At 41.9% G+C, this 19,808-nt stretch overlaps 1 protein-coding gene across 2 annotated transcripts in view; it reads left to right on the forward strand.

Moving 5' to 3' along the window:
• MED13L (mediator complex subunit 13L) overlaps positions 1-19,808 on the forward strand; it is a 916,648-nt gene that overhangs the window by 640,987 nt on the left and 255,853 nt on the right. For both annotated transcript variants that reach the window (XM_078667133.1, XM_078667134.1), the window contains exons 6-7: positions 1,753-1,947; positions 10,056-10,247. In XM_078667133.1, coding sequence (XP_078523259.1) covers positions 1,753-1,947; positions 10,056-10,247 — 387 coding nt within the window. The remainder of the gene's footprint in view (positions 1-1,752; positions 1,948-10,055; positions 10,248-19,808) is intronic.

A 19,808-nucleotide genomic window follows, 5' to 3' on the forward strand; every position in this document is an offset into this window, starting at 1 on the left:
TTCCTCAGATGCCTGCTTCGATATTGCTTTTTACGCCAGAGCACTTTAAATACCTCCCCTCGTTCTGTCATCAGTGGACAATCCAGGTGCACCGGGTTAAGTCCGTACAGTCCCCTGTAGCTGCGTCGGCAAACTACAGTACCCAGAATGCTCCTCTCACGGCAAACTGGGAACATGACATAGACCTGGTGCAAGTGTCCTTCATTGGGTCCTGGATTCAATTGGGAACGTGGTTCTTGTGCTCTGGAAAGCGCAATCCCCGAAGAAAAGTCTCTCACCTCTGGCCCCCAATACGCCTCAACCGTAAAGGTCCTTTTCCCTTCGAGCCTGGATTTAACAGAAACAGTGTCCTGAAACTCCTCCGTGCAGTCACGGACTGTAATGCACAGCAGCTGTTACTGGAAAGGAATACGGTGGGTTGGAGGTTCCAATACCTTGGACGGAAAAACGAATGCCGAAGCTGTCCCTGTAACTCCTTCCACTTTGCGAGGCGGGTCTCCTCCTAGCGCGCCCAGGACACAGCACGCACTTTATGCCACGAAGGTTCCAAGAGTTAATATATATATATATATATATATATATATATATATATATATATATATATATATATATATATATATATACATATACATATACATATAATGGAGTTTCTAGAAAGGTCTATCCTTTAAGGTTAGATTTAAATGCATGCCCCTAAATATCCTCACCCCCATGTCGGGGTTCCCATGTATTGAGTTGCTTCATTGGGCTCTCGGTTTTAAGTTTTCATTTACGTACTACTGAGTGACCAAGTGAGGCATGGAGATCATTGTTCATCTCAACGGGGATAGTGGGTCAGCTCAGCAGGCAGGCCAGGCCAGGCCAGAACCTGATTCGGGAGCTTGAGGTTACCTGGAGCAGGTCACCTTAGTGTAGTTTGAATGACATTTGTTTTTGTCTGAATAGGAATGCAAAGCAGATTTTCAAAAATTGCCAGATTCGGACATCAGATGCAGAATGTGTAGTGTTTCGCTTTCGTATTAGACGTGATGGATGTTAATTATGGAGGTTGTATTGAGACTGTGAGGTACTAGTTTATAGTGTGCAAATCCGGCACGTAATGCTCTTCTATAGTGGTCCAGTGCACAGGATGCGAGTGCACTGAACCTTCTTGTCATATTCCTTTTCAAGTGAAGTACGTGGTTCATGGATTTGGCCAGTTTGAGTAATGTTAACTTCTATATCGTGTGCTAAAGTATTTTTAACACAAGAAAGCTTGTTTGCAAACCTTTTGTCTGAGCCGAACTGAATATAACAATGGCACAGCTGCGTGTTTCAGGCGCCCCCTTGTGTTGAAGTTATGCCAAAGGTTTCCTGATTCCTCTCAGGACTGTATATGTATGTACAAATGCAGGAAAACATTATAACTGGCTGGTGCGCGAGTTTGGCTCCTACCAGCCGTGAAAGGTTAGACCGTGAGTGTTTGTTTTGATCTTTTCGGACCCCTCGTCATGTGCTTTTCTGTGTGTTTATTTGACATTAGTTGTTTAATACCCGTCCCATCATCTGTGCACGGCCCTTGTTTCTTGAGATGTAGTGACTGGTGAAAACTCGCCATTTAACGGCGTATTGTTATAATAGTCTTTACGAATATGACGACGAAATTCATATTTAACACAATATTCTTAATGTGGCCCCTGATGCCCTTTTGCTGTCCGTTTCCGTGTGATTGCCTTGTTTTCACTGAGACATATTTGCTCCTCTCCTCCCCAGTGATCGTCGGCCCTTATGGCTTGAATGGCACCCTAACAGGCCACGCCTACAAGATGTCAGATCCGGCCACCAGGAAACTCATAGAAGAATGGCAGTATTTCTACCCCATCGTGCTGAAAAAGAAACAAGGAGTCAAGAAGGAAGAGGAACTCTCTTATGACGATGACTTCCCAGTGGCTGTTGAGGTTATTGTGGGTAAGTTATTGTTTTAGATTTAAAGGAGCTTTGTTTTAATTAAAATCAAAAATAGAAAAGAATAACATGTGATTGCAAACTTACCTAGAATGAAAGTCTAAAGCAAAAACACACTGCTGAAAACATGCTAGTGACAGGAAGGTCACATCATAGAAGCTGACGTTTTATCAGTCACTGGACAGTAGGGTTGAGTTAATTCATAAAGAAAAAGCCTTTAAAATATCAAAGCTTTTTTCTGACAAGAAGCTCAGGGAAAAATAAGCAAATGTAATTTTTGATCTTGATAGCTTGTAGAAAATAAGCACGAGCGATGTCCTGCTTGGGTCTGAGTCCACAAAATCATTACATTTCTAGTTATTCCTTTAGGAATGTTATCCCATCCGGTCCCCTTAAAAGAGCTTTATTTTGCCCGACCATATATTTGTGCCTAGTTAAAAATTTTAAAGCATCCTGGTTAGAAATTATTACAGGATATAACAAATTTAGCTGACTGTACTGTTAACCCTTTCCGTGCTGATGATGGAACCGCGCCGTCATCAGCCGCGGTGGCGCTGTGCTGATGACGGAGCGGTTCCGTCATGGCCCGCCCGCCGCGCGGCGCTCATTTCGCGCCTGCGCGGCGCGTTCTATTAAGCGGGCGGGGCCATGACGGAACTGCTCCGTCATGAGCACAGCTCAACCGCGGCTGGTGACGGAACCGCTCCGTCACCAGCATGGGCGCGCCGCGCGCCCGCCCCCTTAGCGCTGCGGCGGGGTTAAGGAAATGCATGCAAGAAACCCCTAACAAGCGTCACCCGACTGACCCGTTGTCCTATGCATATGTTGTTGGTAACCTAGCTCGAGCACAGTAGTGCTGAACAGGAGTAGCAGCCCTGGGAAGATCAGTCTAATATGCCTAACAAAAAGCAACCACCATCAGAAAGTACACTAAGCAAATACTCCAGAACAGAAAGTGGAATGGCATCTAAGGATAGAGACATAGAGGTGACAGGATTTTGCAAGTTTCGGGGTGGGGTTCTGCGGGGGGTAGAAGAAAGTCGAGGCAGTCGCAGAGGAGAGAAAAGGTAAGAAAAGAGGGAAAAAGGAGGCATGCAGGAACCATTTGAGGAGTGTTCAAGCAGTGTTACAAATCGCAATGATCTGCTATCTGCATCCAGCTCTTATCCTGAAGGTGCCACAGTGGTGGGTGTTTTAACATCCAAAAACAGTTGTGCTTCCTCAGTCAAAACAAAAACATAGGATTTGGCTTCTCTTATCACTAGTACCCTCGCCAAGTACCAGAGGGAAGGCAAGATAGCATGTGTACACTGTTCTCAGCGCATGCACTTGAGCCATTATTAACCTGTGAAGCGCTCTGTAAAAAGGAGGAGCTAGTCTGACCCCGTTGGAGGTAGGACCCGGACTTCTGATGCTGCATGATATCTTTAAGCACCATCCTTCTTACAGTGCTCATCTGATTGGTGGTCACTCCCCGCACTGAGAACGCAGTAGCTTTTAGTCCTCCAATCTCTGGGGCGAGCCCGATGCCACACCATTGTTTCTTTGCCAGCCAGAAACCCTCTCAGGGTAAAAGAGCAACACCAGCACATCATTATCTTCACCACATAGATAGGTGCCCGGTCCATCTGCTGCAAGGATTTCTTATTTCTGGACACGTAATTGATTTCAAATTGTTTTCCATTTCCACACTACCATTTGGGATATTATTAGGATAAAACATTTCGTTTTAAGATAATGTATAATTTGCAGTAAATAAACTCGTGCCATTCCAATTCAGAGGAAATGTAGGGGACTCAAAATCTTAAAATAAAGGAGTTCGACTCGCCCCAAGAGCAGGGTTATGTACTTCCTCAAGTTGGAAACTTGAATCTCTCTAGGTCCCCTTTTGCTGCATTCCCTTGTGCACGGTTTTGCGTTCACTGATTAGCTCCTGCAGAAAGGCTGAACATCTGCATTGCAGACTAATAGATGTAGCTTTCTCCCCAGCCTAGGTATCGGCCAATGACTACGCCACACACAGAGCTTAGTAATGCATGTCTTTATTCGTCTGTGTGTAACTGTGAACTCGACATTCTACAACAGCCTTCATTGCATTCGCCTCTAACATTTACATCACAGTTCTACGGAGTCTATCAGGAGCCAAAAGAGTTCATCATTTCTAATTCGCAAGACTTGTTTTTAGTCCATAACTTTGTGTTTGAGTGTTATTGTAACTTTTGTTTGTAAGTACAAGGCCGCTACACACAGTCACAGGCAATGGAAGTGAAACCCAGCTGAGATGTTTCTTTCTGTGACCTGTTCTACATTTCATTGTTGATAAGGTTGCATGTCGTATCCATGGTCTGCTTTCTTCTATCGAAGAAACACGTTTACCTACCTACTTTGTGTCCCCTGCCGGCACAATAATTTAATCAGCCGATTTTAAAAACTCTGGTGCCAAATCTTCTAGGAAGACTAATCTAACTGTGGCTGAGGCCCTTCCACAATAATGAGTTGGACCAGCATCTCATGTGGCTTTCTCTCCTGCTCTTAGTAAGTCAAGAAACAAAGCAGTGTTATATTACCTGAATCCCAAGTCTTCTCCTATCAGTATGCGGGTAGTGCAAATGTCAACACCAAGCCTCTGTCACTGTCATCATAGTGAACATTTCGAAGAATATGAAGAAGGGTATGGTAGAAGAGCATTGGTATTATCGAAAATGTATATGACACAGCATCCCAGAAAGATGGCAAGGCATTGAACCTGCTTGTTACAGAGGTGACATTACTCCCAATATTCAAGCCAGTGGAGTTCTACTTCTAACCATTTTACCGGACATCTGTTACAACCCATGCTCGGCTCAGGTCCTACCACATCCTCTGGTGTTTCTCCTTGGTCATTCTACAGCATACTTGAGGAAGTTAGCTGCCTGGCTGTTCAACCTCACAGACTGTAGACTAGTCCAGATGAGTTTTAGTGGTATGCATCTCAGTAATAATGTAATACATTGTCCAAACAATTCATTATCCGTATCCAAGAGCTCATCTGCTCTTATCTTTAAACCTTTCGCTACCACCATGCTAAGTCCACCTTGATCGAAAGAGAGGTTCATTTATAATCATCAATGGTTAACCCCTTCAAAACCATGGATATACAGGCGTGTACATTAACTCAAAAACCAGGAAGATAAATGAAAAGAAATCACTTCCCAAACCAGATTTGAACTCAGCACACAACCAGACCGTGAGATGATACAACTGAATTAAAACAATAAATTAAAACCTGTCCTCAGCAGAATGTTGGCCAAATCTCCACCATAATGCGAGCCATCAACATTTCGAACAGTCTGACCTTACTGCCAGCATCCAAAGTCTTTTGTACACATGACAGTAAGAACTGTGATGAAATTACTGCAAATGTACTATGCATCCGCTTAGAACCATATGCTTGTTTACACAAAAGACCAGTACAAGAATTTAATTAAGGCAATGTTAAGTTTTCAGGGGACTGGAAGGAGATTTTAGTTGTCTTCAACAAAATGGATAATTCTCTGAAATGGTGAACATTAAGATATGATTTCAGCATGGCCAGTTGCACAACTAGCCCTTTCAGCCACAAAGACTGGATGTCTGGCAGAGTTTGGGGAGTGCGTTATCAAAGTGAGAGAGCACTGTAAATAAGAGGACACTGTCAACCACATTAACTTCATAATGCCTAAAAGTGTTCTCTTTGTACTGAAAGCCTTTCGACGTCAAATACATGGAAGGGTTGCAAAAATACTGAAACACAATACTACTGCAGTGCTTTTCTTGAAGAAACAAAGATGTACTAACTCTACATTTCTTCTTGATTTTAACTCAGAAGTAACATTAAACACTTTTCTGTCAATACCACCAGTCCTCAACCTGGACATGACCTCACATATCATGTTTATCTTATTAGCACCGAAGTTTAAGAATGGCAGCTACATCTGGAAATTGCGCAGGCTGTTTTCCAACAGTGGGAAAAACATGACACAATATATGCGCCACCACAGAGAATGCCCACTGTCCGCTGTTCACAAAAAATCTCTCTGAGATGGATTGTCAAGAGAGGGGCATAGGATCTTGCATGCCTTCGGCCGCATCCTCTCCTGCCATTAGTTCTCAAGGAGACAAGAACAACAGGCCCAAATCATCCTAGTAGCTCTGGTTTGGGCCAGGAGAGTGTGGTATCCAGAACCTCTGCCCGTGAATCTTGCCACCAACGTGTGCTGCTGGAGGAACTTCTGTCGCATCAGCTGGACAGGATCCCGGGCCTGTCCAATTTATACTTCCATGTGTGGAGATTGAGCAGCGACAGCTGATTGCCTTCGATCTCCCTCCCAAAGTAGTGAATGGCATTCAAGCTCATACAAGTCCATCTACAAAAACAGTTTATGCCAGACGCTGGAATGAGTTTGGGGCCTGGTATAATTCCCACCATGCTCACCTATTACAGTCAAAGTTGTAGGATGTTTTGCATTCAGTGATATTTGTAGCCCAGCTGTGACTTGCTAAGAACGCAGTTCAGTATCATTTGTGAGCTCTTAAATTTGTTTGTGTTTACCGAATCAACTGTTCACTCCGGTTTCTCATGGAAATGACCTGGGTGTCATTGTTGACAATTCCCTTTCCATGGAGCGCCAGATTAGTAAGACGATCTCTACCTGTTTTGGCATTATTAGGGTCCTTCGAAAAATTGTTCACTTTCTCTCCTTTGAAGCACGCAAGCAGGTTGTAATGCCCTATATTTGGGCATTAACAAGGGTCTTGTGCAAAGTTTACATCTGGTGCAGAGGGCTGCGGCTAGACTGGTGATGAATCTTCCAAAATTTCATCCAGTCACTGCCGCAGTCAGGTCACTGCACTGGTTGCCTCTTGATCAAAGGATCCTTTTCAAGTCCCTCTGCCTGACTCATAAGGCCTACTATGGCCTAGGTCCGGAGGGTATTACGTCGATGTTTCAGCGCTATGTCCCACTGTACGAGGATATGCAAAGGATCCTTAAATAACTATGCCACAGGATCAACCACAGAAATTTAACATTACGATGATCTGAAATCAAGGGGAATATTTTTAGTATTTACATGTGTGGCACTTGCGCTATTCAAGTTGACCATATTGGGGTCTACTGATTGCTTAATAGTAGGATTTAAATACAGCAATTGAGATCACACGTTCCAAAATACTCTTACTCTTGACGTTTTCACGTGTCTGACAGGCCACTGCGAAATGCTTTTTCAGATCACTGTTTTCTTTGCCAGTTGGTGCAATTTTAAGGCTCAAAAATAGTCTAAAAATGCACACTTCATTTCCCTGATTTAATGTCTGAGCTCGTCTTGCCAACTCTCACGTTCTTCCGGCAGAAACCAGTGACATGATTAGTGGTGTTTTAAGTGGTTATGCCACAGCTCCAGATTATTTAAAGTTTGCTAATGCCAAGCCTTTTATTTTGGCCATAATATGGACTCTCCATACAGGCTCAAAGGCGTTCCTGGGAGTTTTTTTTTTTACCATGATCAGTGCTGTTCTCTGTGCTAGTTTATTACCGTACTGCTCCACCAGTTCAGCCTCTGTAAACTTTAAGATAGGTAAGTAGCTTAAATTCCTGTGGTTCCTTCTGCGGTTGTTAAGGACCATCGACTGGCAACGTGCTTTCCACACCTTTTAAAGTGGCAACGGTATGAAACATTTCCTAAGGTGACGGTGCGTTTGTCATGCCAGTGCCTGCAGGCTTAAAACAGCCCGATTGAATGGATTTATCCATGTTGCCTTTTTGTCTGGTAGCATGGCTTTCAGTCCATCTGCACCTCCATACTTCAAACTACTGTTTACCTTCTATCTTAGAGGGGATAGCAACACATGATCTTTTAGCATCTCGCTCACTGCATTGGTGCTTTAACTGCCCACCGTTGTCCAGGAAGTGATTGTTCTTCATCTAATACTTGAGCAAGGAAGAGTATGTGTAATGTCACAGAGCTCTTAATTTGAAGAAGGGAAATGGTATTGCATGGGTAAAGCATTTGCATGCTTAATTATAACAAGCATGCAGATGCATTACCCTTGCAACACTACTTCGCTAGAGTGTGTCTGCATGGTATACGTGACCAAGTTTAATATTTTTCATTAGGTTTTGCACTCTTTGCTGCAGATATTTGTAGCTGATCTTGGCTTGAACTGGTTATCTGGCATTTGGCTCTGGTAACTTCGGTAGTTTTCTCCAGACCTACTGCTTTCCTTTGCCATAGTCTTTGTCAATATCCTAGCCTCTTTGTTGTAAGCTATTCAGTTCCTCCTCAGATCTCCACCTTACCCCACATCCTCTGCTCCTGAACAATAATACACCTCTCTCTGTCTTAGCTGATAATTCTGGATGCGCAGTCTCCTTGGGACATGCGATCCAACCTTCCTATTAATCGTCGTGGAAGTTGGTTATGTCCTCTTTTTGCCTGTATATCTGTGTACACTGCTTGCGATTTGCCATTGTGAAAGTGTGCAGAGGCCCTGCATAGAGTTTCTGAGCATGGGAATGCCAGTTTGAACCCTCAACTCAGAGTTGTCTGCCCTATATGAATTTAATGATACATTGCAGACAACCCAGATACAAAATGCGGTACTCCTAGATCTGTTAGCCACTTTTCCATCCTGGATTCCTAACCTCTCTGATGATCAGCTGGGTCACCCAATGTATTAACCTCTTGCCGTGCAGCTGGCCACTTTTCTTGTTCTTTCTGTAGAACATGTTCTCTTTTTACCTGAACGATTTTTTGAGATCCCTAAAACATTTGTCTTCTATGCTCATTTTGATTTTGGATAACATTGAAAGTCACAAGGTGACGCCCTGTTCACAACTACTATGCCTTTACATCAAAATGTACTCTGGCGAATAACTTCATACAAGTTTGAATAATTGTATGTGTCTTAAGCACGGAGCCTAGCACTTTTTGGCCACAGTCCTTCAACTTTGGGCATCCACTGCAGATTGTCTTGTGCCTCCGGTAACAGTTAGTTGCTCCATATTCTCTGTCATTGCTGTACTAAGTAAGCACCTTAGCAAGAACCATTTACGTGCCGACCATGGACAACAGCTTTTTTTAACTGGTCTCCCAGTAGGATGAGTGCCCACCACTCCGTTCATGAACAGACATCATTCCTCTCTCCCTTCATTGAAATAGTCATGGTGTACTTGGACAAATGGGGATGAAATAGCTGCCCAAGACCAGAAGCAATCTCACCCTTCTTCCTGGGCCAGGGTTTGACTCCTAAACGAGCTCAACAGAAAGCCTTATTGAACTTGTCAACACTTTGTTCCCAGTTACTTAGAATCCCTTTAGGAATGGTTCAAGGTAAAATATTACTTATGGTCCTGCCATTCAAAATCTCTCTAACTAGTGCCACAATAAACAATACACTCTCGTGAAAGGTTTCCTTCATTCAGCATTTCCCTCTTCACTTCCTACCCACAAATAGCTTCTGTTAGTGGCAAAATTGACAGACCGCACTATGGATATTATGCCTTCAGGAAAGCGATTACAACTCACCTTTGAAATCCTATTGTGTGAAAATATTGCAGTAAATCACCCCTAAAAGTAGAGTTCCTGTGATTGCTATTAGGAGTATATCGGTTGCTGACATTATTTAGAAACCTCTTGACCAAACTTTTTATAGTTTGCTTCTTAAATGTAAAGTGTATTGATACAAATATGTAGATACAATTATAAACTATTTTAAGAAAATAGAAGGAAAAATCAATGTTTATCTTTAATTGTTTACATGAAGAATACAGGTTTATAAGGTGTGGCTTTATGACGACTTGTGTTCATTTATTTTTTGTGCCAGGACTCATTTAAATTTGGAATTTCTTTGAAGCAGACACTTTACACTTTTACCTTGTTATAAGAGAACCCCGTTTTATTGATGCTGTAAACTTTCTCTCCTACCCTCTTGGTACTCTGTCATAAGAGCATTGAAACCAAATTCGTTTGCATGTTGACACTAAACTATGGCAAAAATACATTTCAGAGGCCCAAACCTATTATAATGATGTTGAGACTAATGTGTGGCACAAAGATGTGTTTGTAAGATGTAAGCCTTTTCTCTCTTCACAGGTGGAGTGCGGATGGTTTATCCCTCCGCTTTCGTCCTTGTTGCACAGAATGACCTCTCTGCATATTCCAGCACTACCAGCACAGGGGCTTGCCAAAACGGCACAGGATCACAAGGGTTTGGGAGCATGAAGGACCCCACCGGCTGCGGGATGCCTCTCACACCTCCGAATTCACCAGAACAGACTATCACTGGTATGTTAATGTATCCATGCACATTGAGCTGGTGATGCGCTGCAAGAAACAGTCCTTTACCATCTGCCTTTGAATTCTCTGTATTCTCTTTTAAAAAAAATATTTTTATTGAATTTTCATCCCTTTTTTACCAAGGCATACCAAATAATACAGTATATGGTTATGATACTGTTCATACTCATTAATACACAAACTTCATAGCAGCAAAATAAACATAAAAGAGAAGAAAGCATCGCCCTTAAAGCTTCACTCAATGCTGCCATACCGAAAAACATAGTAGGAAAAAGGCAGGGTACATCTCCGACAATACAGAAAAAAACATACTATTGTAAACATTTCCTAACTACCCAAACTTAACCCCCTTAGAACCCTTTAAGCCCTCCCCAGCCATTAGCCCTCCCAACAACATAAAGGTTTTCAAAATAAGACCGAAACACACCAATTAGGATGTCCAATCCGCTATTGGGGACCAAATTTTCTCCTTTAGTTTTATACATAGGTGACTCAAATTTATACATAGCTAAAAATCTAGATCTCCAATTCATGAAAGTGGGAGGGTCAGAACAAATCCACTCATTGGTGATACATGCCTGTACCACCGCCATTATAATAAATGAGGGCTGTTGAGGGTTCCGATCTTACATTGGCCATCCTATCAGAGCCTACACCAATAATCACTAAATCTCCTGTAATTATCATAGGGGTTCTAAATATAGCATTTAAAAATCTCTCCATTTCTTGAAAGAACTCCCCCAATCTGGGACAGGAAAAGAACATATGGGATGAATCAGCTGCGACTAGTCCACAACGATTACATTTATCCCCTGTTGTCGCGCCTCATCGAGCCACCTTACTAGGAGAATAATATAAATCATAAAGGGCCATATAATGCTGACCATGTACTCTTCCTGTCATTAAAACACTATTCGCTAGTTCCAGCGATTTAATTATATTATTTTCCTCCACACCCAATTTGTTTTCCCACTTTGTTTTACGTTCCTCCAAGTCTTCCGGAATGATTTCAACTAGCTGTTGATAGTATTGCCCTATTGGTGTTTTCTTCGTCATTTTTTCAATTTACGAGATTTTCACAAATTGTTGTGTTGTGTCTGGACCCAGTTTAGCAAGAAAGCTTCGGATTTGCAGATATTTAAAGAAGTCTTGCTTATCTTATCCATACTTCTCCTGTAGATCTGCAAATGCTAACAAATTACCTTGATCAAACAGGTCCCCTACACAGCATATTACTTTAAGCCCTTTCTAAATGCTACCAAATCCCGAAAAATTGACAACATCCCAGAAGCCGAGAAAGGAGTATAAGCGTTCAAATTTAAAATCCGATACGTTAGTTTAATTTGATTCCAGACCCTAAAGGCCGCCTTAAGTATCTTAAACTTTGTTTTTTTTATAATAGCTGGGTTCAATGATCTTTATTAAGCAGCCATTACCATCTTTTCCCAGCCCTAATTCATAGATTGATGGTCTGTGACATATAGGGATGTAGGCTTTAGTCCCCACAACTAGTGGCCCCATAACTTGCATCATAGCTGCCAAATAGTACATTATAAAATGTGGCATGCCCCCCCTCCCCCCCCCCCCGATGCCTGGGAAGGACCATTTTCTTATATGCCCTTCTTGATCTTCGATATCCCCACAAGAATCTAGAACATATCCTCTCTAATTTTGAAAAACAAAGCAAGGGAAACTCCAAAGGGATTGTTCTAACCCTATATAAAAATTTCGGGAGAATCAGCATTTTTAAAACATTACATCTGCCATGGAGGGATAGATGAAGATGATCTAATCATTCCAAGGTGGCGTTTGACTTCTCTATTACTGGAAGGATATTCAATTCAGGAATCTTCTCCACCATGGTTGTTATTTGTACTCCCAAATATGTAGCCTCAGGAATTATGGTCACATTAGCCGGAGGATCTTCACCTGAGTATAATACCTGAGTTTTTTCTATATTCAATTTATACCCCGAAAAGCGGCCAAACCACTCTAATAACTTTATTGCAGGGAGGGCAGCTGCAATGTCTCTAGATACTACAACTATGTTGTCAGCGTAGGTTAATGCTCTATACTCCACATTACAAAGGCTGATTGATTTGATACCTACATGCTGGTTTAACTTATTCAAAAATAAATCAATATACAAAGCAAAAAAAAGAGGGGAGCACGGGCGCCCCTGCCTTGTGCCCTTACTAATATTAAATAAATCAGCCTCTAGACCGGATATGCGTATAGTAGCCACCGGCCGTATGTATTGGGTCTTAACTGCTTGTTCGAACTGTAAACAAAAACGCTTCCAACGTAATACCTCCCACATATATTGCCAAGAGACCCTGTTTAACGCCTTCTCGGCGTCCAACAGGATCACCCCTAGCGCAGAATCTGTTGCCTGAGCCCAGTCTAGAAGAGTTATCACCCATCTTACATGATCAGCAGTGTCCCTCCCTGGGATAAACTCATGCTGAACATCAGATACAAGAGGAGTCATAACTGCCCCCAGACGCAAAGCCATAATCTTGGAAAAGATCTTACTATCAGAGTTGATCAATGAGATCGGTCTATACGAAGATGGACGAAGCTCAGGCTTACCCTTTTAAAAAAAAAAAAAAAACGATAGTGGTTTCTCTACATGAATCTGGTGCTAAACCACATTGGGCAGCAAGGAATAATGTCATAAGTTCTGGTCTTAGAACCTGGCAAAATGTTCTATAACATTCAATCGGGATAGCATCCGGGCCGACTGCTTTCCCCCTTGCGAACGATAATATTGCTCCCTCTACTTCTTCCCAATTTACATCTTGTGCTAGTACCTCGTTTTTATCTTGTGAAACTTTATTAGTCTCAATATCAGAATTGAACTTAATCAATTTCCCTTCCACATCAACTATTACATCCTCTGTGTATAAGTTAGTATAGAATTTACGAAAAACATTCAAAACTTCAGCCGGAGATTCCTGTATATTATTAAGATGATCCTGTATCCTATACATTTTATTAGATACCTCTTTTTACTGCAGTCTCTTAACTAAAATTCTACTGGAATCTTCCCCTGCTTCATATATCTGAGCCCTATACGTAGCAACTTTGTTGCGACCTTTGTTTCAAAATGCCAGTGAATTTTCATTTTCAGAACTGCAATGGCCTTTAACATGTTATCCATATTTTGTTGATGGATTACCTCTCCCATAGGCTCAATTTCTAATAGTTTTAAATGCTTCATCCCATCCTTAATTTCAGCCAGTACTTTCCACTGTTTAGCTATCGAGTAGCTTAATGTCTTCCCCCGCACTCCAGCCTTAAATCCTTAAATGTATCCCAAACAATAGGATCTGGGGCGGTTTCCTGATTGATTAAAAAAAAGTTGATAATACTCCAGATCTAATAAAAGTTTACGTTCAAAGGTCCACACCTTTTGTTGATACTGAGCACTCACATCAAGTTCTAATACCACTGGATTATGATCTGAGATTATCCTCGGTATTATCTCTTTTTTAGCATTAGTTACCTTTTCAGAAGATATAAAAAAAGTAATCTAGACGCACATGCTTCCTATGGGGAGCTGAATAAAAAGTATTTCCTGGAACCTTTCTTTTATGAGCAAACCATACATCAGCTAGCCCAAACTCTCTAACTAGTCCTTGTATAGCTTTCAAAACGTTAACCAATTTCCCCATATATGGACAATCACTCTTAATATCAAAATCACCCTCCAGATGAAGGTTAAAGTCACCTCAGAGGATTAGGGGGCTGGCCATACCGCCAATTCAATACTTAAGTAGTGTAACACCTCCGGGTCATCCATATTGGATCCATAAGTAGAGCATAGTGTCAATGGAGAACCACTGACAATTAGTTCCGCAATTACCCAATGCCCCAAAAGATCCTCTTTTACACGTTTACAATTCCCCAGACCATATCTCATAAAAATCGCTACCCCTCATGTAGTTGACTCTTGTTTAGTACACCCTAACATTTCCATGCCCAACTCGTTCAGCCACTTACGATTGTTCCATGCGATGTGTTTCTTGTACCCACAACAAATCAAATCGCAGCATCTGCAAAATTTGAGCCATCACTCCCCTTTTCTTTTTGTCATTTAGACCACATATATTCCATGAACAAATAGATAATTTACCCATATTCTTTAATAAGATAAAACAATTAGGATAATCAAATCTTGTCCTCCCTGCCCGTCACCTAAACTACGTTTCAAAATCCCTAGATAGCATTATTTGTCAAAAAACATAAGTACCATAACCATTATACCGAAAAACACTGCATCCTGTGCTTGCCTTTTCCCACCACCCCTCACCTCCCTCACTGCCCACCCTACCCACCCAGCAGCAAACCCCCCTCCTCCCCCAATGAGGCATAAGGACAAAGTCTTCTGTGATGGGTAGTGGATTGAATCCACCCTCCCCGAAAGCACCCCGAACCGCTCCCCTCCCCCCATAGATAAGGAGAAGGATTAGACCAAAAAACCAAAGCCCAGATAATCCCCCCCAACTCTTTAAGTGAAGATATAATTCCCCCTGCAGGCTAATAAGATGTTTTTTATCAACATACCTTCACATTGTATTCAAAAAGTGTTTTGCTAATATTTCTGAAACAAAGAATTGTTTTTTTTCCTTATATATTACTTTTAACTTAGCAGGATTAAGTAGGAAAGCCTGCACCCCCTTAGCCTGAAAAGATGAGATCAACTGGCGTAACTGCCATCTCTTTTGACCAGTGGCCTGACAAAAATCTGGACGAACAAAAAACTCGCACCCCTTCCCACTTCTCTTCCTGTCAGGCCTCTCACAACAAAAAATTGTTCAGACATATAAGTATCGCCCTAGATTTTTGATTAGGCCCCGCCGCTCTGCGTCTTTGTATAAAAAGAAACCTATGCGCCCTCTGAAGTTCTAATTCCCAATTCCACTACTTGAGTTAGGGAAAAGCTTCGGAAAAAAGCTCAATGACATACTGCCTAGCATCTTTCCCCTCCCGCCCCTCTGGAATACCCAAAATACGTAAGTTATTCCTACGGAAGTTATTCCTTCTGGAATGGTTTTCCAAGTCAATTAGTTTCCAGTTAGTGTCATCTCTTAAGTCTTGCAAAGATGCTATCGCAGCCTTCTGCGCTACTATTTGATCTTCCATAGCTGAAATCCTTTCCTCTGCTTCACCAATCCTTGCTGATATTTCTGTACATGTCTTCGCAACTCAGTGCACCGTATTTTGCAGTTTACGGACTGCACCCTGGGTCCGCATGCCTTCCGCCTTGGTCTCTTCCCTATGTGCCATTATTACTTGGTATATTGTGTTGAGGGTAATTTCTCTTACCCCTCCTGCCACAAATTCGGGCATTGTTCCAGAATGGTTAACCAACACACTATTTTTCTCTACTTGAGGGCAGAATGAGTAATCCCATACTAAGGATCCTGCAGGGGCAAACTTCTCCCTTGCCACAGAGCTAGAAGGGTCTCAAATTTTTCGTACTGTCCCCTGATTTATAGACACTTCAGAGCACAGCTCCTCGTCATCCCATTGGAAACTATTAGCTTCACTTTTGTCATCAGCCCAGTCCCCGCCCTCGATTTCGTTCTCAGAGGAGTTGGAAGGATCGGACATTGAATAAAATTTCCCCCCTGAGTCAGTATCTTTAATTATCTCCCCCTCCTGATGCTTGTTACCAGGCTGTTGGTTATCTAAGTTTTGACCATTCTCCAAAATCACTTTGTCCGCTTTATCCACTTTATCCTCCAGCGAGGGATCGCAAGCTTTGGATACTTCCAGTGTCACCAGTCAGCACTACATTTGTTGACACTAATTCCCTTTCAGGCAGCGTAATCGCAAGGTCTTTCTCACCTGATACATTTGTGGAAACTTTGTTGCGGTTAGCTACCATTGTCTCAGCCCTGGACAAATTACTTGCTTCAGTATCCACCGAAGCCCTCCCTTTGCCGGCTTGTTTTCTGAATATAGCCGGTACCGTGCGCTATTTCTGCACACCGCCCTTTTGCACTGCGCCGGGTGAAGAAGAAAAGACGCCACCTCTTTTCCCCGCTCCGGATCCCACATCAGCGTCCTCACTCCTACCAACCCGCTGATTTCCATTCTCCATAGGGGAGGTAGATGTCGCGTTTGCCGGGATAGTAGGCGCAGCGTCCAACGCCGCTGCTGCTGCCCCCGGGTCTTCGTACCTTTGCTTCCTGTCTTCGGAGCCATTAGGCTCACGGACTGCTTCCCTGTTGATTCGTCTGCTCCCTGACACCAGCGCCGCCACTGAGCCGAGTACCACAAGAGGCTAAGGGCGGGACGCCACAGTCCGCTCGTATTTGCTCTCGCTGAAGAACCCAGAAGATGCCGCCCACAACATCACCCCATTAGAGTGATCATTTCAGCCGGTAAAAACGGGAGGCGGGGGGGAGAGAAAGGGGGGGTCACAGGAAGGTTATTATGAGAGGAGCGTTAAGCAAGCCACTCACACAGCCGACGCCGACGCCACCATCTTGCCTCATCGAATTCTCTGTATTCTCAAATAGGATGTGGCAGTGCCTAAACTGGTTAAGCATATTTTCTGTCCTATAAACAAGAACTGCCGGCTTTGTCTTTATGGGATAGCCTTGCTTACACTATAGACAAATGAGGACAGTTGACGGGCCAATAAATGTATGAAAACGAAGCAGATATTGAATTATTAATCAACGTTATGTTTATGCTATGTAAACTAAAAACGATTTGTAGTGGCATCTCTGGAAACTTTAAAAGATACTAATCATCTTCATAAACTAAAGAGGTAGCTTTGATCTTTACAAAAGAGAAGAAATGAGAGGTTGAGGACCTATAAAATATCAAAGACAAGTACTGCAAGCCTAACAAACCTATGAATGATGAATAAAACAAAGGCTTACTAAACCTGTCCTATTTGCAATAGAGGGCCAATAAAAATAATAATCACCGAAGTGCTTTATGAGACGATGGAAGAAAGGAAGTGTATTATTTCTGAACATTGTAGCATAACATTTGTGGAGTCCCTAAATGTGTAAACGAACTGCAAGTGAATACCAGCATTGATAAAAACACAGAGCACAATACTAGATCTAAGACATCACAGTAACTGATTAGATATTTGGTAGGAGCACTGGATTCTCTTGTAGGTATTCAAGTATTGCAGTTTGTCTGTAATTAGTAAGGCTTATCAGGGAATGTTAGTGGTGCAGAAAAAGAAATGTTATTCCAGCAAGTGAACTAACAGGCAAACGCTCATGTGTAAGAAATGGGGCATAATCTCAATAGCACAAGATACCGAACGTGTGGGCTGCTTACAGAGCTTTGCACTGGCTCTCGTTCACACAGAGAAAGAAATGTTTATGCAGTAAAATTCCAAAAATCAAATTGTATTTTTGATGTAGGACGCAACCATATGTCAGGTGAATGTCTTATTGAGCCAGTACCTTTCACACAACATCCTTTGACCCTTTCAAAGTTTCAAAGTTTCAAAGTTTATTTATTATGATAAGGAACTCTTTATGAGGTCCACATAAAACAGCATATACATACAAAGCAACAAATGTGTAAAAAAAGGTTTCCATCACAAACACATGAGATAACTTAATACAGGTCCAAAAAACATTTTAAAAAGTTGTACAGTTTAAAAGCAAACATTTCATTAGGTGGGTTAATCAAGGCTGCCTTAAACAAAGATGCTGATAATATGTTAAGTTGTAAGCAAATTGGTCTTAACCATCTACGCCTGCAGGGCATCAGTGTAGGGCAAACGAACATAACGTGATCTAGATCCTGATCATACAATTGGCAAAGATCACAGCGTGCCGAACAACCAAACCAGCTGGCATGTAGAACTTTTAGCGGAAGCAAATTGTGTCTTAATAAGTACACCAGTCGTCTCACGCCATGGGAGATGTTCCAGTACATATACGGTTGAGCTTTCCGCAAGGTATAAGATTCAATAACAGGCGTACAACCTTTTTTCGCTAGACAAAAGTCTCTATCAAGACAAAACCCCAATTCCCAAGAAGTTGACTTCAAAACAGTTTTTAATTGATGAGGGGACAATAGAAATAGAGTCTCCTCATCTAATTTCAATTGTAACACAGCAAATCTGAAGTTTTTTACAATCGATGAGAAGTCATTAAAAGATCCTAATAATTCATTTTTTATGAGGTTTCTTAAGGTATTGGGTTCACCTTTAGATAACGCTACTACCCAGCGTATGATACTAGCCAGACCTTGTACCCTGCTGCTACGTAATCCCAATTCCTGTCTCAAGGAAGCAGTCGAATTTGCTGTGCCTACAGACATTAAACTCCGTAGAGTTTTTCCTTCCGCAGAGTTTAAAAAACTCCATTTTTTTGGATCAACTAACTCAATTCCATATAACAGGGAGGCTGGAACTTTCGCTCTGAAAACATCTAAAAGAATAGAAAAATGCCTTCTACCTGTGGCTTTATACAGGGAAACTAAGCTCTTTCCCTGAGAAATGGCCTTCCGAGAGTTATTGTCTATGTGTGGTTTGTCACTTAAATTATGAGAGACAATTTTACCTAAAAAGGTATAAGAATTCACACATTCTAGTTTTTCCCCCCCCACAACCCATGAAAAGTTAAAACATTTAGGCTTCTTTCTACCAGAGAAACAAATCACCTTGCTTTTTGCCGTATTTATAGATAAAAAATGACTTTCAGCATATTCAGAAAGTGCATGCAACCGATTATTTAGGCCCTTTGGGGTGAGATCCAAAATTAGGATGTCGTCTGCATACATTAGGCATGCAATTGGAACACCCCCCAAGGACGGGGCAATACCGGCGGAAGCCGAAAGAGCGATGGGTAAATCAACAGTATATAAGGAAAATAGCAACGGAGCCAAAAGGCAACCTTGCTTCAACCCATTAGGTGTTGGAATTAATCTCGATACGCCGCGATCACCTCCAAGTAATACTCTGCACCAAGTGTCAGAGTACAGGGCGCGAATTAACTTAATAAGTGATGCAGGCATACCTAGGTTAAATAACTTTCTCCACAGCAAATTTCTGTCAACTTTATCAAAAGCGGTGGAAAAATCAATAAAAGCGCCATATACCTGACCACCCCGAACTTTCACATATTTTTCATTGATAACTTGTAATGCAGTCAGGTTATCTAAAGTTCCATGATTTTGTCTGAAACCAGTTTGCTCCAAGGGAAGGATTTTATGTTCAGATACCCAATCGTTAATTAAAGAAAGCACACATTTTGCAAACACCTTACCAATGGCGTCAAGCAAGGCAATTTGACGATAATTTTGTGGTAGATCTCTTGCCCCTTTTTTATATAAAGGGACAATGATGCTTCCTTTCCAGGAGGGGGGGACTGTTCCGCTAAAAAAGCAGAATTTAAACACTGGAAAGAGTATTTTACTCCAAAGTTCACTCTGGTTTTTTAATACTGAAATTGGGATTTTGTCAGGACCCATCGCACCAGAGGAACGCATATTCTTAATGGCACATTCAATTTCCTTTACTGTTGGACAGTCCAATTTAAATGAAACATTATCAGA

This window comes from Lissotriton helveticus, chromosome 11 (genome assembly GCF_964261635.1).
Source record: "Lissotriton helveticus chromosome 11, aLisHel1.1, whole genome shotgun sequence".
Classification (NCBI taxonomy): domain Eukaryota; kingdom Metazoa; phylum Chordata; class Amphibia; order Caudata; family Salamandridae; genus Lissotriton; species Lissotriton helveticus.